This window comes from Sus scrofa, chromosome 4, assembly GCF_054392235.1.
Source record: "Sus scrofa isolate SSC_HxYL_T2T_F1_AM1 chromosome 4, Sscrofa_HxYL_maternal_Yorkshire_Landrace_v2.0, whole genome shotgun sequence".
In the NCBI taxonomy this organism is placed as follows: Eukaryota; Metazoa; Chordata; class Mammalia; order Artiodactyla; family Suidae; genus Sus; species Sus scrofa.
Genome location: NC_139386.1, coordinates 37,830,134 through 37,850,501, shown reverse-complemented (window position 1 = coordinate 37,850,501; position 20,368 = coordinate 37,830,134). Strand labels below are relative to the sequence as shown.

Sequence of the window (20,368 nt, the reverse complement as noted above, 5' to 3'; positions counted from 1 at the left end):
TAGTTGGTTTATGGTGTTCTGTCAATTTTGTACCGTACAGCAAAGTGACCCAGTCACACATACATGTATACATTCTTTTTCTCACATTATTTTCCATCATCCTCCATCACATGGACTTATCATCTGTAATGTGTCCAGCTTTCATAGTGAGGTAATACCTGTGCGACTCAGCACTTGTTTATAGTTAACTCAGGCAACATTAAAAATCTCCATGCTGTTAACTCTTTCAGAAGATGGTCAGATGTGTTTTGTGCAGCTCTTCACTCTAAACCCAGTAAAAACTTCCTTTGTTGTTCCATTATTACAGTAAATAATGTTTTTCTTTTCTTTTTTTTCCTTCTTAAAAGGGGAGAAATGGAGATATGAAGTCATAAGAATTGGGTGGATTGGCTGTGACCATAGGTAGTTCACTTCACCTTTCCATGTCTGAGCTTCCTCATCTTGCTATATTTTTGTGAAAAAAGGAACGAGGTTTAACAGGTAAAGAATATTCAATGACTCAGTGATTGTCTAGGTAAGTATAAGTATATTTTAAAATTTAATTGGAAAATGATAATTTCATGAATAAATAAGGTTATACATTTAATGTTCCTAGGTAACAAAGTTGAATAGATTAAGTTCAGCTCATGTCTATTTTCTATGTGTTACTTAAAATAACACTTCCTGCTATAATAAACTCCAATATCTTACAACATAAACAGTTTATTTCTCAATCATGCAAAATTCTAATGAATTTTACTAATCAGCAGTTTGTGTTCCACTAGGCAACAATTCACAAATGCAGTGTGCTATTTTTTTTGTTCTTGACGTCTCCTTGGACCTGGGAGTCCTCTGTTGCATCCTATTTATCTAGCTTGGTAATGAAGAGCAACTGTTATGTGAAAGGCTTTTATGAGCCAGGCGTGTACTTACATCGCTTCCATCCACATTCAGGTGGTCAGAACTTAGTTAATGGCAACACCTGACTGTAAGGGAGCCTGAATAATAACCGAGCCATGTGCACAGGAGGAAAAGAAAAGCAGATTTATTGAGTAATTGTTAAAGCCAATCACTCCCACAACCTATTAAGTACCACACAATATGCAAGGTGCTAGGGAGGTAAGCCCCTGTATTTGAAGATCTTATACTATACATAATAGAAAAATAAATTATAAAAGAACATTTCGCTACCTTTTTCAATATTTTAAACACCACTGACATATTTAAAAACTTCACTTGAGACTTTAAGTTTTCGGTCCAGTATGTAAGTAACTTAGAAGTTGCCATGCTAAATAAGTAAAAAGCTGAACAATCTGAAATACCACTAGCTCTTATTAGATCCATCAGAGAAGTGAGATCACAGGGTAAACCGCCACTCCCCAAATTGGAGAGACAGGTGAATACAGAGAATCATAACTTAGCACAGCAGAAAAACCATGAGCAGAAATCTCCTATGGAAACAGTGTTAGGATAGGAAAACCTAAATTGCAATTGACGAATTTTTGAAGGCTCAGTGTGTACAAGTCTGAGAGTTAAAAACTCTATGGGGACCCAGTCACAGTGAGTGCCCCACATTTTTGTGAGTTTTACTTCCAGGAGCTCTACCAGGTCCTCACAGTGAATATCAGAGGAAAATTCCCTTGTATTTCTGGGAGGGGAGAGAAAAAAAGAGCCATTAAAAATACACCAGAGAATTTTGTTTTTATTAACAAAGTCTGCCTTCAGGAGAAACTATTTTATCAGAACCTAACCTTTTGGGGTTTTATCAGAGCCTGTCCTAGCTGGGGAAGGGAAATATACAACTTCAATTCCCTCCAACCTTCCACATGGAGGATGAGAATATCCAACTCCAGGCTCCTCTAGAATGAATCAAAAAACAAGATCCAACCATATATTGTCTACAAGAAAACCATTTTAAATATGAAGACAGATCTAGATTAAAGTAAATGGTTGGGGAGGGTATGGAGAAAAGGGAATCCTCCTGCACTGTTGGTGGGAATGTAAATTGGTACAACCACTATGGAAAACAGTATGGAGGTACCTTAGAAAACTATGTATAGAACTACCATATGACCCAGGAGTCCCACTCTTGGGCATATATCCAGACAAAACTTTCCTTGAAAAAGACACATGCACCTGCATGTTCACTGCAGCACTATTTACAATAGCCAAGACATGGAAACAACCCAAATGTCTATCAACAGATGAACGGATTAAGAAGTGGTATATATACACAATGGAATACTACTCAGCCATTAAAAAGAACAAAATAATGCCATTTGCAGCAACATGGATAGAACTAGAGACTCTCATCCTGAGTGAAGTAAGCCAGAAAGAGAACGACAAATACCATATGATAGCACATGTCTGGAAGCTAATATATGGCACAAATGAACCTTTCCACAGAAAAGAAAATCATGAACTTGGAGAACAGACTTGTGGTTGCCGAGGGGGAGGGGTAGGAGTGGGATGGATTGGGAATTTGAGGTTAATAGATGCAAACTATTGCCTTTGAAATGAATAAGCAATGAGATCCTGCTGTGTAGCACTGGGAACTATGTCTAGTCACTGATGGAGCATGATAATGTGAGAAAAAAGAATGTATACATATATGTGTGACTGGGTCAGCTTGCTGTACAGTAGAAAATTGAAAGAACACTGTAAGTCAGCTATGATGGAAAAAATAAAAATCATTATAAGAACTTAAAAACAATAAAGTATATGGGTTGGAAAAAATACACCATGCAAACACTAATCAAAAGAAAGCAGGAGCAGTTAAATTGATTTCAGACAAAGTAGACTTCAAAGTGAGGAAAGTTATCAGTGATTAAAAAAAAGGGCATTACAGGGAGTTCCCATTGTGGCTCAGAGGGTTAAGAACCCAGCTAGTATCCATGAAGATGCAGTTCAATCCCTGGCCTTGCTCAGTGGGTTAAGGATCTGGAGTTGCCACAAGCTCTGGCATAGGCCAACAGCTGCAGCTCCAACTGGACCCCTATCCTGGACCTTCCATATGTCACGGGGCGGGGGGCGGCATTACGTAACAATAAAGGAATCAGTTGTCTAAGAAAACAACATATCTTAATGTGGATACACCTAACAATAGAGCTTCAAACTATGTGAGGCAAAAGTTAATAGAACTGAAAGAATAAAAACAGAAACAAATAAATATAGTCAACTGATCAAAGGAACAAAGAATATAAAAAAGCAAAGGTAATCTCTTCAACAAATGGTGCTGGAGCAACTGGACATCCACATGTAACAAAGTGAAATCTAGACACAGACCTTATACCCTTCACCAACATTAACTAAAATGGATTATAGGTTTAAATGTAAAACATAAAACTATAAAACTTTTAGAAGATAAAACTTAGATGATTTGGTTATGGTGAAGATTCTTTAGATACAACGCAAAGGACATGATCTGTTGAAAAATATAATTGATTAACCTAAGTGTCCATTGATGAATGAATGAAGACAAGGGACACATACAATGGAATACTACTCAGCCATAAAAAAGAGTGACATCCTGCTGTTTGCAACAACATGGATGGGCCTTGAAGGTATAATTCTAAGTGAATAAGTCAGATGGAGATGGACGAATACTGAATGATTTAACTCACATCTAAAACAAATAAAACAAAAACAAACGCATAGAGACAGAGAACAGATTAGTGGTTACCAGAGGGGAAAGGGGGTTGGGGTAAAGAAATTGGTGAAGAGTCTACTGTAGAGTGATGGGTGGTAACTAGACTTGGGGTGATCACTTTGTAGTATATACAGATGTTGAATTATAATGCTGCACACCTGAATCATATAATAAAAAATGGATAAGCTGGGCTTCATTAAAACTTCTGCTCTACAAAATATAATCTCAAGAGAATGAGCAGACCACAAACTAGAAGAAAATAATTGCAAAACACACATCTGATAAGACATTTATGCGGAAACCATACATCTGATAAAAGAGTTTTCTTCAGTACAAAGAACTCCTCACGTTCAATTAGAAAATGAACAAGCCAATTAAAAAATGGGCAAAACATGTGAATAGACCTTTTGCCAAAGAAGATATATACATGGCAAGTAAGCATATGAAAAGATGTTCAACATCAAATGCCATTAGGGAATTGCAAATTAAAACAAGGAGATACTAGTACACATCTATTAGAATGGTCAAAAACTGGACAACTAACAATGGAAAATGCTGGTAAGAATATGGAGTAGCAGGAACTCTCCATTCATTACTGGTGGGAATGGAAAATGGAACACTGGAAGACAGTTTGGCAGTTTCTTACAAAACTAAACACATGGGAGTTCCCTTCATGGCGCAGCAGAAACAAATCTGACTAGGAACCATGAGGTCGTGGGTTCGATCCCTGGCCTCACTCAGTGGGTTAAGGATCTGGTGTTGCCGTGAGCTGTGGTGTAGGCCAGCAGCTCTAGCTCCGATTGGACCCCTAGCCAGGGAACCTCCATATGCTGTGGGTGTGGCCCTAAAAATACACCCCCCCCAAAACACAAAATACTGAACATACTCTTACCACCATACAATCCAAAACTTGTGCTTATTAGCATTTACCCAGAGGGGCTGAAAATCTGTGTCCACACAAAAAGTTGTACATGGATATTTAAAGCAGCTTTATGCATAATTACCCAAACTTAGAAGCAACCAATATATATATATATTTTAATAGCTGCTTCAGTATCACATGTAAATTCCTGGGCCAGGGACTGAGTGTGAGCTGCAGCTGCAGCAACACTGACTCCTTTAACCTACCACCCAGTGCCTGGGATTGAACCCAAGCCTCCACAGCAACCCAGGCTGCTGCAGTTGGATTCTTAACCCACTGTACCACAATGGGAACTCCAATCAAGATGTTCTAAATAGGATTTCCCATCGTGGCTCAGCGGTTAACAAATCCAACTAGGAACCATGACGTTGCAGGTTCGATCCCTGGCCTTGCTCAGTGGGTTAAGGATCTGGCGTTGCCGAGAGCTGTGGTATAGGGCACAGTTATGGCTTGGATCCCATGTTACTGTGTCACTGGCATAGGCCAGTGGCTACAGCTCTGATTAGACCCCTAGCCTGGGAACCTCCATATGCCATGGGTGCAGCCCTAAAAGGACAAAAGACAAAAAAAAAAAAAAAAAAAAGCTCTTATGTGGTATATCCATACACTGGAATATTATATTCAGTGCTAAAAAAAGTCATTAAGCCATGAAAAGACATGAAGGAAAGTTAAATGCATGTTACTAAGTGAAAGAAGCCAGTGTCAAAAGGCTACATACAGACTTCTGATTCCTACTATATGACACTCTGGAAAAGGCAAAACTATGGAGACAGTAGAAAACTCAGTGGTTGCCAGAGTTTGGGGAGAGGGAGGGTTGAATAGGCATGGGAGATATTTGGGGCAGAATCCATAGAATATACAACCTGAGTGAACCCTAATGTAAACTATGGACATTGGGTGATAAAAATGTGTCAATGTAGGCTCATCGATTATAATAAATGTCACTGTGCTGGGGAATGTCAATAGTGGAGAAGGTTGTATGTTGGAGACAGAGGGAACTCAACTTTCAGCTCAATTTTTCCGTGAACCTACAACCGCTCTAAAAAAAGTTCATTTAAGAAAAGCAAAAAAAAAAAAAAAAAAAAAAAAAAACCACCTGATTCTGGAAAATTATTGCCTATATAAGCAACCTGTCTCAAGGGCTTCTTGAAATTTAAAAAATATTTTTTTTTGAAAAATATCTCCTACAAGTAATAGTAGGAGATTTGGGAAGGGCTGCTTATTTGACGTTAAAAATATGACCAATGAAACACATTAGTGAAAAGAAATTAATCTTAACTGCTCACAGAACAAGACACAGCAGAACACAGGCTGAAAACTACTTAATGATTCTTAAAACCAAACAAAAATTTAAAAAACCCAAAACCAAATAACTTTTCCAAGGCAGGCAGGAATTTGGCAATTTTTTTGTTGCTGTTATTGGTTCCAAGAGAAAAATGGCATTATAGAACAAAAAATATTTAGTATTTCATGATTGGTTATTGTTTTGTTTATACGATAGAGTAATAAATCTATTTTAAATATCTGGCTAATTTATCTCAATACATTGGTCTTATTTATTAGATTGCCACCCAAATAAGACTAGGCCCCCCCTTTTTTCTTTTTTCCCCTAGAAAAATAAGGTTTGGAGTTCCTACTCTAGACTACTTAGGGCTTCCATACAATAAGTGGAACCATTAATACTGAAGCTTCTGAGTCCTGGCTTCAACCTGTTCACTTTTCAGGTGAGGCAGATACCTATGAAATTAATTTGGATAATTTACTTTGTTGCTTTAATAAGGCCCAAATTACTTGGGTTATTCATCACAGCTTTCTGTGAGAGGACAGTTGCTCTCAATTAGCCATTAGATGCTGCTGCTTTTTTCCCCCCCCCTTCCTAACTTCCTCTTTCTCCAACCCCCTATTCGTCTTTCTTTTTGAAACTTAGGTCCTTATTTTCATTAACAAAATAGATCTAGGCCTCTTTCCTATCGCAGTTTCTAAAACTCTTTAAAGAGATAACAACTTGAATTCCAGTAGTTTTATGAATTTACTTATGAAGTGTTTTCAATTAAATGCAACAAAGGTGGATATTTTAATAACTTTATATGTGAAGTTTATTTTCAAAATGCAGTGGTAGGCGTCTTCTTTGGAGATTACTCAAAATAGGAAATACTGGTCAAAAATTACGCAGCATGGAGCTCCCGCTATGGTGAAAGGGGAAGCTCTAAGACGTAGGTTCAATCCCAGGCAGGGCACAAGTGGGTTAAGAATCAGGAGTTGCTGCAGCTGCAGCTTGGGTCGCAACTGAGGCTCAAATCTGATTCCCGGCCGGGGACCATATGCTGCGGGGTGACCAAAAATGGAAAAAAAAAAAAAAAAAATAGAATGTCCTATGCTATCCCTTTAAGCCCAGTGTATATTTTTCTGATTTAGGTGTTTGAGTTCCTTTGTTACCTTGCAAGGTACTAGAAGAAAAAACATTTTATACATTCATTTCAGCCTAATAAAACCCAACACTGACTGTTAAAATCTCTCAATTCACTCCCTATCAGCTCTTTTTCATGCTGTTTCTAAGAGTCTCATTTTCTCTTTCCTTCTGCTATTCCCACCGCTTTTTTTTAAGTTCCACATATGACTGCAATCCAATGGACTTCCACCGTCTTGTCTTTAACCATTCCTTCCCCTTCCCGCAGGGGAACATTTAAGATACTTAACCACTCCTTCGCCAAAGTAAAAGAACGCGAGAGCCTGGCCACCCGTTTGGTAAAAACGCATTCCCCTACACTACATATCTCTTCAATTTCTCCTCTCCTCAGCCAGTGAAGCCTGGATCTCAACTTGCGCTCCCCCACCCTACTCCTACCGGCAACCTCATCGCTACTGCCTGTCCCTCTGAACCCAAGTTCTTCCCAGGCCTCCCGTTTCCTAAGAGAAACACTTGTTTTTCAGGGCCTTAAACGCTAGCACCCACTTTCTTCCTCTTCATCAGACCCCTGGCCCTGCGTGCCTCCTCACCCGAACCCTACCTCCACCACCCGCGGCCACTCTTCCCCAAGCGCCACTTCCGGATCTCCGGTGTCTCCACTTTACCGTTCCGCCCACCTCCCCGGCGCACTTCCTAGAGCTTTGTCCTAACCTCTAGCGGGGTCGGAGCCGAGACGCGGCCTGGCGGAGAGCAAGAGTCTTTTCCTAAAGACCCACTGACTGGCTTCTCGATCCTGAGAACTCCGTTCCCGCTGCGGAATCGAGTGGTGGACGTGGAGGGACAGCTTATTTCGAACACTCTGCGGGGCACACCCGGAAGTGGCGCCCTAAGGGAGCTGCGCCGCCGCTGGAGGCGGGTGCCAGGTACCGGGAGGTGGAGGAGACGCCACGGTAATTGTTGGCGTGAGTGTCAGGGGTGTAATACGACGGGAGGCCAAAGCCGGCCAGCTTCTGGCTCTGGTTCCATGGTGGTAGGTCCGGCTGGGTTCCGGGAGACGAGGGCCTCAATGAAGCGGCTGGGCTGGTTAAGGGGTGCGGCGGCCAAAGGCGAGCCTGCTTCACTTCATTCTCCTACTCCAGGGGACCCGCTTTCTTTAGGTCACCACCTTTTCTACCCCACTCTTTTTGCCAGGCGAGTTGAGGGAGTTGTAAGGAAAAAGAGCCTGGAGCAGAATCCACCTGAGTATTCTCTACTTCTTGGAGGAGGCAGCGGCCGCTTTGGTGCGGACTGTTGCTTTTCGGCCTCTTCAGCTCGTCTTGAGAAATGCTTTTTTCTTTGCTGCAGTACCAACTCAATTACCTCTAATGTTTCTGTCTTTACTCCCCTCAGCTTCTGACTTTGACGACTCTGTACCTTAAAGGATGTTAGAGTCATATGTGACTCCAATTTTAATGAGCTATGTGAATCGCTACATCAAGAACTTAAAGCCGTCAGATCTACAGCTTTCACTATGGGGTGGAGACGTGGTTCTCAGCAAGCTCGAGTTAAAATTGGATGTGCTGGAGCAGGTAAGCAGCGTAGCTGTCATTGATTGGAAGCATTTTCAGCTTGTTTTGAAGCCATCTGTTCTTTCCTGCACTTTGACTTTATGCTCTAAAAACTTAGTTTTTCTGCGGGCTACCTTGAAACTAGAGACATTCCTTTATAGAAAAAACTTTTTTTTAATGGTTTGTTGCTAGTGATGGATTGTTAGAATCATAATCCCACAAGTTGCCTCGACATATAGGAAAACAGTTTCATTGTTCTTGTCAGAATTTTTCACCCTGTTTACTCAGTTCTCAAGCATTACCAAATATGCTAATTTTCATTGCCAGGATTCTGTATGATGCTGGAAAATACTCTCTTTTTCCTTTTTTGGGAAATGGAAGGGTCTGAAAAACAGCAAGATCAGATCTTGAGGAAAGTTCTTTTAGTAGGAAAAATATTATTACCCATGGCATCCTCAGAATATTTGATAGACACAGATTGAGAATGCCAGCATAGTTGAAAACTTCTTAATCACTTTTAGTTTATTTTTTTAACGTGAGAATGGTCTGATGCAAATAAACTGTAACTTCAAAATTCACATACTTGTTAATTCATTTAGTACATTTATTATTAACATATGCCAGAGAACTATCAGGCTTGAGGATACAGAAATTATCCCTGGAAACCTAGAAGACTCAGAGACTATCTGTTGTTTAGGAGATAAGGGAAGATAATCTGATGGTGATGTTATGGATAATTTATATTCCACTGCTTTCTCTGTTACTGAATAATCTAGTGTTAACACTGAGAAATAGTATTCTTGGTTCCTTACCTTTCTTCTTTCCAAGGTTGATTGTCTTTATATTTTCATTGTTTTTTTAATGAGCACAAATCCTAAGTATACAGCTCAGTTTTTTGCATATGCATGTATACCTTTGTTACCACTATCCAGATCAAGAAATAAAATATTTTCCGCACCCCAAAAGGACCTCCTGTGCCTTGTTGTAATTAGTAACCCCACCCCTAAAACAAGTGACTGCTATTCTGACTTCTGTCAACATAAGCTTCTTCAGCCTGTTCTTGGACATTAAATAAATGGGAATCATTTGTGTCTGAATTCATTTATTCCACATTATGGGTAAGATTAACCCCGGTTTTTGCATGAACCACAGTGTATTCTTGTGGTATTCCATTGCATAAAGAGCTGTAATTTACTTATTTATTTTCCTGTTGGTGTGCATTTGGGTTGTTTCTACTTTTGGCTATTACAAGGACAACTCTTATGAACATTCTTGTATTGGACATAGGTATTGATTTCCCTTAGCTGCATACCTGGGAGGTAGGTAGGCATTTATTTAGCTTTAGTGGATATTGCCACATTGTTTTCCGAGTGGTTGTACCAATTTACATTCCCTTTTCTCCACACTTTCTCCAGCATTTATTGTTTGTATACTTTTTTTATCATGGCTATTCTCATTATAGTTTTGGAGTGAGGTGCTATCTCATTGTAGTTTTGATTTTCATTTCTCTAGTAATTAACAAATGTTGAGCATTTTTTCATGCGCTATTTGGCTGCTTGTATGTCTTTGGAGAAATGTCTGTTTAGATCTCCTGCCCATTTTGGATTGGATTTTTTTTTTTTTTTGATACTGAGCTGCATGAGTCATTTGTGTATTTTAAAGATTAATCCCTTGTTGCTTGTTTTGTTTGCAGAGTCTCTCCCATTCTGTGGGTTGTCTTTTCGTTTTGTTTATGGTTTCCTTTGCTGTGCAAAAGTTTTTAAGTTGAATTAGGTCCCATTTATTTATTTTTGTTTTTATTTATCATTCTAGGAGGTTGACCCAAAAAGGTATTACTGAGATTTATATCAGCAAGTGTCTGCCTGTGTTTTCCTCTAAGAGTTTTATAGTATCCGGCCTTATGTTTAGGTCTTTAATTGATTTTGAGTTTATTTTAGTGTATGGTGTTAGAGAGTATTCTAATTTCATCCTTTTGCATTTGTAGCTCTCCAGTTTTCCCCAGAACCACTTATTGAAGAGACTGTCTTTTTTCCATTGTATATTCTTGCCTCCTTTATCATAAGTTACTTGACCATGGGTGCGTGGGTATATTTCTGGGCTTTCTATCCTATTCCATTGATCTTTCTGGCTTTTGTGCTAGTACCATACTGTTTTAATGACTATAGCTTTCTAGTATAGTTTGAAGTCAGGAAGCTTGATTTCTCCAGCTCCGTGTTTCTTTCTCAGTATTATTTTGGCTATTCAGGGTCTTTTATGTTTCCATACAAGTTAAAAAAAGATTTTTGTTCTAGTTCTGTGAAAAATGCCATTGGTAATTTGAACAGCTGATTTTAGTATATTGACTTTTTTGGTGGTCATTTCTGATTTGACTAGTAACTTGGTGGATTCTTTTGGGTTGTCTATGTATACAGTCATGTCATCCGTAAATAATGACAGTTTTCTTTCCAGTGCTTAAACTTTTTTTTTTTTTTTTAAGTAAATTGCTGCACTGCGAAGTAGAGATCTTGAAAATAGACATTCTTTTTTTGTTCCCAGCTTCAGTGGGACAGTCAATATTTTACCATTAAGTATGTTTGTTGTTAGCTGTAAATACTTTTTATTGGGTTAAGGGTATTCTCTTCTATTCCTGATTTTCTAACAAGTTTTTAAAACCATGAATGGATGTTGAATTTTATCAAGTATTTACATTTAATGAGTTAATATTGTCTTTTGTTAACATGGTGAATTGAATTGAATTTTCAGATGGGAGTTTGCATCCCTGAAATAGACCTCACTTCTTATCTCTTCTCTTTTTTATGTATGGTTGGATTCTATTTGTTAACTTTTTGTTTAGTTTTTTTTTCCACCTATGTTTATGAATGATACTGGCCTGTGATTTTTTTTCATCATGTCCTTATCAGGGTTTGATTATCATAGATAGGCTGACCTTGGCCTCTTTAAATTATTTGAAGTATTTTCTCTTTTCATAATTCCTGGAAGAGTTTGAGTAAGATTGGAATTTTTAGGTTTTTTTTGAGGGGGTAAAATATACATAACATAAAACTTACCATTTTAACCTTTTTTTTTTTTTCTTTTCTTTTCTTTTTATGGCTGCACCTGCCTTATATGGAAGTTCTTGGGGTAGGGGTCAAATCAGTTGCGTCTGATGGCCTATGCCACAGCCACAGCAAGGCCAGACTGGAGCCGTATCTGTGGCAATGCTGGATCCTTAACCTATTGAGTGAGGCCAGGTATCAAACCTGCATCTGCACAGACTCTATGTTGGGTTCTTAATCTGCTGAGCCACAACAGGAACTCCTTTTTTTTTTTTTTACCATTTTTGATTATACAGATCTGTGTCATTGATCTGTTTACACTGTTGTGCAACCATCACCACCACCCATCTCCTGAACTTTTTCAGATTCACAGACTGAACCTCTGTATCTAGTAGGCAATAACTCCTCAGCTCCTGGCAACCATCTTTCTACCTTCTATCTAAATGAATTTGCCTACTCTGATACCTCATAAGGGGAAATACACAGTTTTTATCCTTTTGTGATTAGCTTATTTCATTTAGCACGGTTTGTTCAAGGTTCATTTGTGTCATAGCATGTGTCAGAATTTCTTTTAAAGACTGAACAGTTTTCCATTGTGCGTATATACCACATTTTGTTCATCCATTCATCTGTCAGTATACATTTGGGTTGCTTCCGCCTTTTGGTTATCGCAAACAATGCTGTTGTGAACAAATCTCTGAGGTCCTGCTTTCAGTTTTTTTTTTTTTTTTTTTTTTTTTTTTTTTTTTTTTTGCGTATACACCCTAACATGGAGTTACGAGATTGTATGGTAATTCTGTTGATTGCTTTTAGGAATTGACATACTGTTTTCTACGTAGCTACACCATTTTGCTTTCCTACCAGCAGTGCACAAGGGTTCCACTTGTTCCATGTCCTCACCAACACTTGTTTTTGGATTTTAGACATCCTAATCAGTGTGAAATTTATCTCATTGTGGTTTTAACTTGCCTTTCCCTAATGTTGGAGATGTTGACCATTTTTCCATGTGCTGTTGGCTATTTGTATGTCTTCTTTGGAGAAATGTCTGTTCAAGTCCTTTGCCATTTTAAAACTGTTTTTATTGTTGTTGTAGAGTTAAAGGAATTGTTTATATATTGTGGATATCATTCCCATATCAGATATGATTTGCAAGTACCTTCTCCCATTGTAGGTTGCCTTTTGACTCTGTTCATAGTGTCTTTTGAAGAAACAAAGTCTTAAATTTTGATCAAGTCCAACTCGGAATTTTTTCTTTAGATGCTTGGTCTTCTGATGTTATATTCAGGAAATCATTGCCAAATCCAGTGTCATGAAGCTTTGTTTTCTTCTAAGAGTTTTATAGAATTAATGCTCACATGTACATCTTTGATCCCTTTTGAGTTAATTTTTTATTCATGGTATAAAGATCCAACTTCATTTTTTTAAATTACTTAATGAATTTTTATTACATTTATAGGTGTACAGCAATAATCACAACCAAATTTTACGGTATTTCCATCCCAAACCCTCATCCCCCCAACCCCCCAACCTGTCTAATTTGGAAACCTTAAGTTTTTCAAAGTCTGTGAGTCAGTATCTGTTCTTCAAAGAGGTTCATTGTGTCCTTTTTTTAGATTCCACATGTAAGTGATAGCATTTGATGTTGGTGTATCACTGTCTGACTGACTTCACTTAGCATGATAATTTCTAGGTCCATCCATTTTGCTGCACATGTTCATTGCAGCACTATATACAATAGCCAAGACATGGAGACAACCTAAATGTCTGTTGACAGACGAGTGGATAGAGAAGATGTGGTACATATACACAATGGAATATTACTCAGCCATTGAAAAGAAAGAATGGCATTCGCACCAACTTCATTTGTTTTCTGCGTGTGGTTATTCATTTTTCCCAACACTGTTTGCTGAAGACTATTCCTTCCCTCTTGAGTGATCTTGGCATCTTTCTTAAAAATCAGTTGGCCGTAGATATGTTTATTTCTGCTCCCTCAGTACAATTCCATTGGTCTATATGTCTGTCTTTATGTTAGTATCACATTGTTTTTCTTTTTTCTTTTTTGTCTTTTTCAGGGCTGCACCTGCAGCATATGGAGGTTCTCAGGCTAGGGGTCTAATCAAAGCTGTAACCACTGGCCTGCATCACAGCCACAGCAACGCAGGATCCAAGCCATGTCTGCAACCTACACCACAGCTCACGGCAATGCTGGATCCTTAACCCGCTGAGCGAGGCCAGGGATCAAACCCACAACCTCATGGTTTCTAGTCGGATTTGTTTCTGCTGCGCCATGACAGGAACTCCAGTATCACATTGATTTGATTACTATAACTATATAGTAAGTTTTGATATTGGGAAATGTGAAATCTCCAACTTTTTTCCTTTATTTTTTAAATGTTAGGAAAAATTAATCATGAAGCCATATGGGTCTGGAGTTTACTAGTTGGAAAGTTTGAAATTCCTCATTTAAGCAGATATAGGACTATTAAGATTTTTCTTCTTTTGCTAGTTTTGGTTAGTATTTTTCAAGGAATTTCTCCATTTCCTCAAAATCAAGGATCAGCATTCATTCAAAATTGGGCCTAATTTTGCAAATAAAATTTTATCAGAGCTTAGCTATTCTCATCTATTTACATGTTGTCTGTGGCTGCTTTTGCAAACTAAAATGACAGAGTTAAGTAGCTGGAACAGAGTCTGCATGGCTCGTAAAAGCCTGAAATATTTACTGTCTGCTTCTTACTGAAATAGTTTTCTTGCCTCTGTTTAGATTGTCATATTTAAAGCCATAAATTTGGGCTTTGTTTTTCATTTTTTCATTTTAAAATTGTCTTAAAATATAGGAACTTATTTATTTATTTATTTGTCTTTTGTCCTTTTAGGGCTGCACTTGAGGCATATGGAGGTTCCCAGGCTAGGGGTCTAATCAGAGCTGTTGCTGCTGGCCCACTCCAGAGCCACAGCAATGCCAGATCTGAGCTGCCTCTGCAACCTATACCACAGCTCACGGCAACACCAGATCCTTAATCCACTGAGTGAGGCCAGGGATCGAACCCACGACCTCATGGTTCCTAGTCAGATTTGTTTCTACTGTGCCACAAAGGGAACTCCTAGGAACTGTTATGATATCCTCTTTTCATTGCTGATACTAGTAATTTGTATTTTCATCAATGTTGCTAGGGCTTTGTTAATATTTGCAAAGAAACAACTTTTGAATTTTTTAATTGTATTTCTGCTTTGTCATGTATTTTTCCTCTTATTATTATTTAAAAAAATAATTTCCTTCCTCTTTATTTAGATTTGATTTGCTCTTGCTTCCTTTAGATTCCTTAGGTGGAATCTTAGTTTATTGATTTTCTTCAAATTTTTCTATTCAAATATATGCATTGGATACTATAAATTTCTCTTTAGCCATCTATTTAGCTTTATCACCCAGAATTTTATATGTTGTCTTTTCATTATTATTCAAAAAATTTTAAATTCCGCTTTGATTTCTTCTTTAATCCGTGGGTTATTTAGAGGTGTGTTGCTTAATTTCCAGACATTTAGGGAATGGTTTATTATCTTTCTGTTGTTGATTTCTAGTTTAATTTCATTGTAGTCAGTACATTCTCTATATGATTTCGATCCATTATACTTCATGATTTCATGTGGTCTCTTTTTATAAATGTTCCATGTATAATTGGTGAAAAATGTTTATCCTGCTGCTGTTGCTTTATTGTTCCATAAATGTCGGTTGTTTCAAATTGTTTATTAGAGCTCTTTAGATCTTGGAGTTCTTGTCATGACTCAGCAGAAACGAATCTGACTAGCATCCATGAGGACACAGGTTCCATCCCTGGCCTCTCTCAGTGGGTTAAGGATCCGGCGTTGCTATGAGCTATGGTGTAGTTTGCAGACGTGGCTCAGATCTGGCGTTGCTGTGGCTATGGTGTAGGCTGCAGCTGCAGAGGTGATTTGACCCCTAGCCTGGGAACCTCCCATGTGCCATGGGTGTGTCCCTAAAAAGACCAAAAAAAAAAAAAAAACCAAAAAAAACCCAAAAGTTTCTTCAGATCTTGTAAATCCAAATGGATTTTCATTATCTGCTTATTCTGTCCATTACTAAGAGATTCATGTTAATGGTTAACATCTCCAGCTGTGCTTGTGGATTTATCTACTTCCCTTTTATAGTTGTGTCAACCTTGGCTTTATATATCATGAAGTTACACTGTTAAGTTCATATAGATACAGTATTGATATCTTATTTTTGAATATATTTTAAAAATCATTCTGAACTGTGTCCCCATTTCACTCTAGTAATTCTTCTTGCTTTACAGTCTTTTAAATTACACTCTTTAAAAAATTTCATTTATTTCCCTAAAGATTACAAAGTCAGTATTTGACTTATTGGAATCTACTTTAAATTAGCATTCTTACCATTTCCTGAATAATCTTAAAATTATTTAACTGCATATGCCCTATTCTTCTGCCTTTTTTTGGTATTGTGGTCCTTTTTTTTTTTTTTTTTTTTTAAATGGCTTCACCTGTGGCATATGGAAGTTTCTGGGCTAGGAATTGAATGTGAGCTGCAGCTTTGACCAGTGCTGCAGTTATGCTAACGCTGGATCCTTTAACCCGCTGCAAGGGGTGGAGGATTGAACCTGTGCCTCTGCAGGGACTTGAGCTACTACAGTTGGATTCTTAAACCACTCTACCACAGTGGGAACTCCTTGTTAGTTTTTTTTTAAAAAATGCTAAAAATTTTTTTTAATTGGAGTATAGTTGATTTTCAGTGTTGGGTCAATTTCTGCTGTATGGCATAGTGACCCAGTCATCCATATAGATACATTCTTTTTCTCATACTATTGTCCATCATGTTCTACCCAAGGAGATCGGATATAGTTCCCTGTGCTGTACAGTAGGACCTCATTATCCATTCTAAATGTAATAGTTTGCATCTATCAGCCCCAAACTCCCAGTCTATCCCACTTCTTCCTCCTCCCCGCTGGCAACCACAAGTCTGCTCCCTATGTCTGTGATCTGTTTTGTGGATAGGATTATTTGTGCCATATTTTAGATTCCGTGTATAAGTGCTGAAGAGGGTGTGAGAAAAGGCTTTTTTTTTTCTGTTAGTGTTTGGTTAGTCATTCAAATGATTACCAGCATTCTTATGATACCAAGATGTTTAGTTTGATTCAGTTGTCTTTAAACTTCTCCTTAGGAAAATACAGTTTGTGTCCATAGACTGCAGTCTTGGTAGTTATTTCACTAATGTGTCATTGTTACACAAGTCAGGGGTAGAGGTGGAAATTTCATTGGATCATTACCCGAAAGGATATATAACCAATGGAAATGTATTCAGTGTTCATAGTAGAAGAATAGATTCACTAAAGAACAAGGGCTCTGGCATCATATTTTTCAGTTTCGAGTCATGGTCTAGATGAGTCATTTTAAAAGTTAACTTGACCTTTCCATGCCTCAGATTTTTCATCTGTAAAGTGGTTATAATGTATTTACTTCTTGGGGTACTTAAAGTGATTAAAAAATTGCATGTAAGTTAAGTGCTTAAAACAGCTTAAAACTGGTACATGGTAAGTGCTCAGTAAATATTGCCTTCATTATAGACACTGATCAAGATAAAATTTATCTTGTTGATTAATGCTTGAAGAAATGATACGTCTAAAATTAATGAACTAATGAGAACTATTTAAAAATTGTGACTTTTTTTTTTTTTTTGTCTTTTTGCTATTTCTTTGGGCCGCTCCCGTGGCATATGGAGGTTCCCAGGCTAGGGGTCCAATCGGAGCTGCAGCCACTGGCCTACGCCAGAGCCACAGCAACTCGGGATCCGAGCCGCGCGTCTGCAACCTACACCACAGCTCAAGGCAACGCCAGATCGTTAACCCTCTGAGCAAGGGCAGGGACTGAACCCGCAACCTCATGGTTCCTAGTCGGATTCATTAACCACTGTGCCATGACGGGAACTCCATGACTTTCTTATTAGAATAGTGGAAATAGATTTTTAGTATTCTGCCTTTAAAAAAACCTGTGAAGACATAAAAGAGGCTGATATATTTGTAATAGTAGTATCTTTATATTGATTGCTCTTCGAGTCAGACAGTATCCTAAGCACTTGATATAAATTCATTCATTTTAATCCTCAAAGACACTGCTATTACTCAGTTTTATAGGTAAAGAAACTGAGGCATAGATTCATTAATACAAGTTGTCTTTTATCGTTGTACTAGTAAGTAGCAGAGGTAGGATTAAATCTTTGTGGGCTGGCTCCGAAATTTTTGGTCCTAACCACTTTGATGTACTGTATACATTTAGCTATATTGCTACTATGCTGCTAAACCGAGTAGGTGGACAATTCTTGGATGAATGAATAGCTTAATATTTATCTTAACTTTCACAAGTCCAGTTGTAGTTATTGTAAAAATGTGATTGAAGTATAGTCCAAATACAATTTTTTCTTCTGTTGATTTGTAACAAACTTTATCTGATGGTGAAAAAATTTAGTATCAACTGATTGTGGTGACATTTGTGTTTTCATTTCTAACCCTTTTAAAAAGTAATAATGGAAACCAGTCAAAACATTTAAAATTTATTACCAAATAATGTCCAGGTGCAGTCTTTAATTATGCTTATTTAGTAAGTTTTTTTTCATAGTTGATCAGTTTTTATTTTGTCAGATCATTCTAACTTTAATTTGGTACCCCCTTTCAACTTGCCTTAAAACCCTATTCTGTTGGATTAAAATACATTTTGAGTACATATTTTTAGGTGGAGATTTTAAACCATATACCATTCCATTATCTCAATTACTATTGCTGTCTACTACTGTCATTACTGTATATGAGCCGAAATCATATACGAAGTATTGCTATTATTTTCATTTAACAAAATAAGAAACAGGGGCCTCGTCAGGCTAAGTACCATATTAAATATAACTTGCACAATAAGTTTTTATGGTTTATCAGTAACTAGCTTTACAAGTTATTTGATGCTACTTTTTGATGACTGGTAATTCCCAAAATATCTTTGTATTGGAAATTTTATTTCTCATTTCAGAAAGTAATTTGGATGTTAGAAGAAAAAAAATTAAGCCCTTAACAAATTTTATTTAATATTTTGTGTTTTAAGGAGTTGAAATTACCATTCACGTTTTTAAGTGGACATATTCATGAACTGAGGATCCATGTACCATGGACAAAACTGGGTTCAGAACCAGTGGTAATTACCATCAATACAATGGAATGCATTTTGAAACTTAAAGATGGAATACAGGTAAGAAATTATTGAACCTACTCGTTTATGTTAACCAATTTTAATGGTTATTAATATTTGATATTTCTTTAACGTTGAGGATATGTTAACTTGCATAAAATTTTTTGCACAGCTATTAAATTAACCTAATTAATTGCAAAAGGGTTTTCTTAGATTTGGATAAAACATCCTAAAGGTTATTTTCATACTGATTTTACTTATTCTGATCAGAGCCTTACTAGTGATTATGTATTTGCTTATTACCTATATCTACTAGAAATGGAGCCTGATTGTATCCAATTTTAGGTAAAAGTTTTTGAATTTTTGCAAAGGATCTGTTTGATTTTTATTTACATGACTTTTCTAAATGAGATGCCATTTTCTCAAGTTATTTTCTGAGAAAATGAAAATACATTCAATTTACCTCGATACCCAATTTTATTGTCTTTAAAGTTTTGTCATCAGAAAATGATTTTTTTTTTCTGGCCCATCTCACATTGCTTTTTACTATTTTTTGTTAAGATGTAATACTTATTTTAAGGAGTTTATACCAAAAAATTTTCAACTTAGGAAACAAATAGATCTGTGATGAATTTTCCCACTTTCGTCTTGTGTGAAAGTAGTGTCTCTTTCATTTTTATTACATTAGACCATATTTAATTTTCAGGTTTAAGGAAGGCTTTCTAAAACCAAGTGAATTTATGAGTAATTTTAAATTTCAGTCTCTGTGAAATTAATTAAGGTTATTTAAGGTTATTTGTGAATTGTTAAAAATCATTTCCTGGGGGGAGCGAGTGGGATGGACTGGGCGTTTGGGGTTAGTAGATGCAAACAATTACATTTAGTGCAGGGGACTCTATCCAGTCTCCTGGGACAGGCTATGTTGGAAAATAATATAAAAGAACGTGTGTATATGTTTGTATATAAATATATATATGTATTTCTGCTGTATTCAGTCACTTTGCTATACAGCAGAAATTGGCACAACATTGTAAATCAACTATACTTTAAAAAACATTTCCTATTTACAGTAGATAATTTGAGTATGATACAAAATCACTGGGCTCAAATCTTTTTGTTTGTTTGTTTTTGTCTTTTTGCCTTTCCTAGGGCCACTCCCATGGCATGTGGAGGTTCCCAGGCTAGCAGTCTAATTGGAGCTATGGCCGCCGGCTTACGCCACAGCCACAGCAATGTGGAATCTGAGCCATGTCTGTGACCTACACCACAGCTCATGGCAGCGCCAGATCCTTAACCCACTGAGCAAGGCCAGGGATCGAACCTGCAACATCATGGTTCCTAGTCAGATTTGTTAACCACTGCGCCACGATGGGAATTCCCTGGGCTCAAATCTTTTTTTCCTTTTATGAATTCTCTAATTCTACATCTTTTTTATTCATTTTAACTTAACCAACATAGTTCCTCGAATTGAGTAGAGCAATGCTGTACTCCCATTCAAATTAATTTTGTGAACTTAAAATATCTGGGAGATTGATTTAGGAATCTGTAGATAGTTATGTGCAATGAAGTTTTATTTTACATTTATATTTTGTAATACTTAAGTGGTTCTTAATCATCATCTGT

The 20,368-nt window shown here is 37.3% G+C and overlaps 1 protein-coding gene across 32 annotated transcripts in view; it reads left to right on the top strand.

Annotated features, from left to right (window-relative positions):
- The first annotated feature begins 7,652 nt into the window (after positions 1–7,652).
- The window catches only part of VPS13B (vacuolar protein sorting 13 homolog B), a 729,842-nt gene continuing 717,126 nt past the window's right edge, over positions 7,653–20,368 (top strand). For 10 of the 32 annotated variants that reach the window (XM_085021978.1, XM_085021986.1, XM_085021974.1 and 7 more), the window contains exons 1-3: positions 7,653–7,880; positions 8,347–8,525; positions 18,662–18,805. Coding sequence is in view for 18 of the 32 variants with exons in the window: in XM_085021963.1 (XP_084878089.1) it covers positions 8,379–8,525; positions 18,662–18,805 (291 nt within the window). In the remaining 14 variants the exon portion in view is untranslated. Of the gene's footprint in view, positions 7,988–8,346; positions 8,526–18,661; positions 18,806–20,368 lie in introns of all 32 variants that reach the window. The other 22 variants (XM_085021979.1, XM_085021987.1, XM_085021975.1 and 19 more) reach the window with 5 other exon arrangements.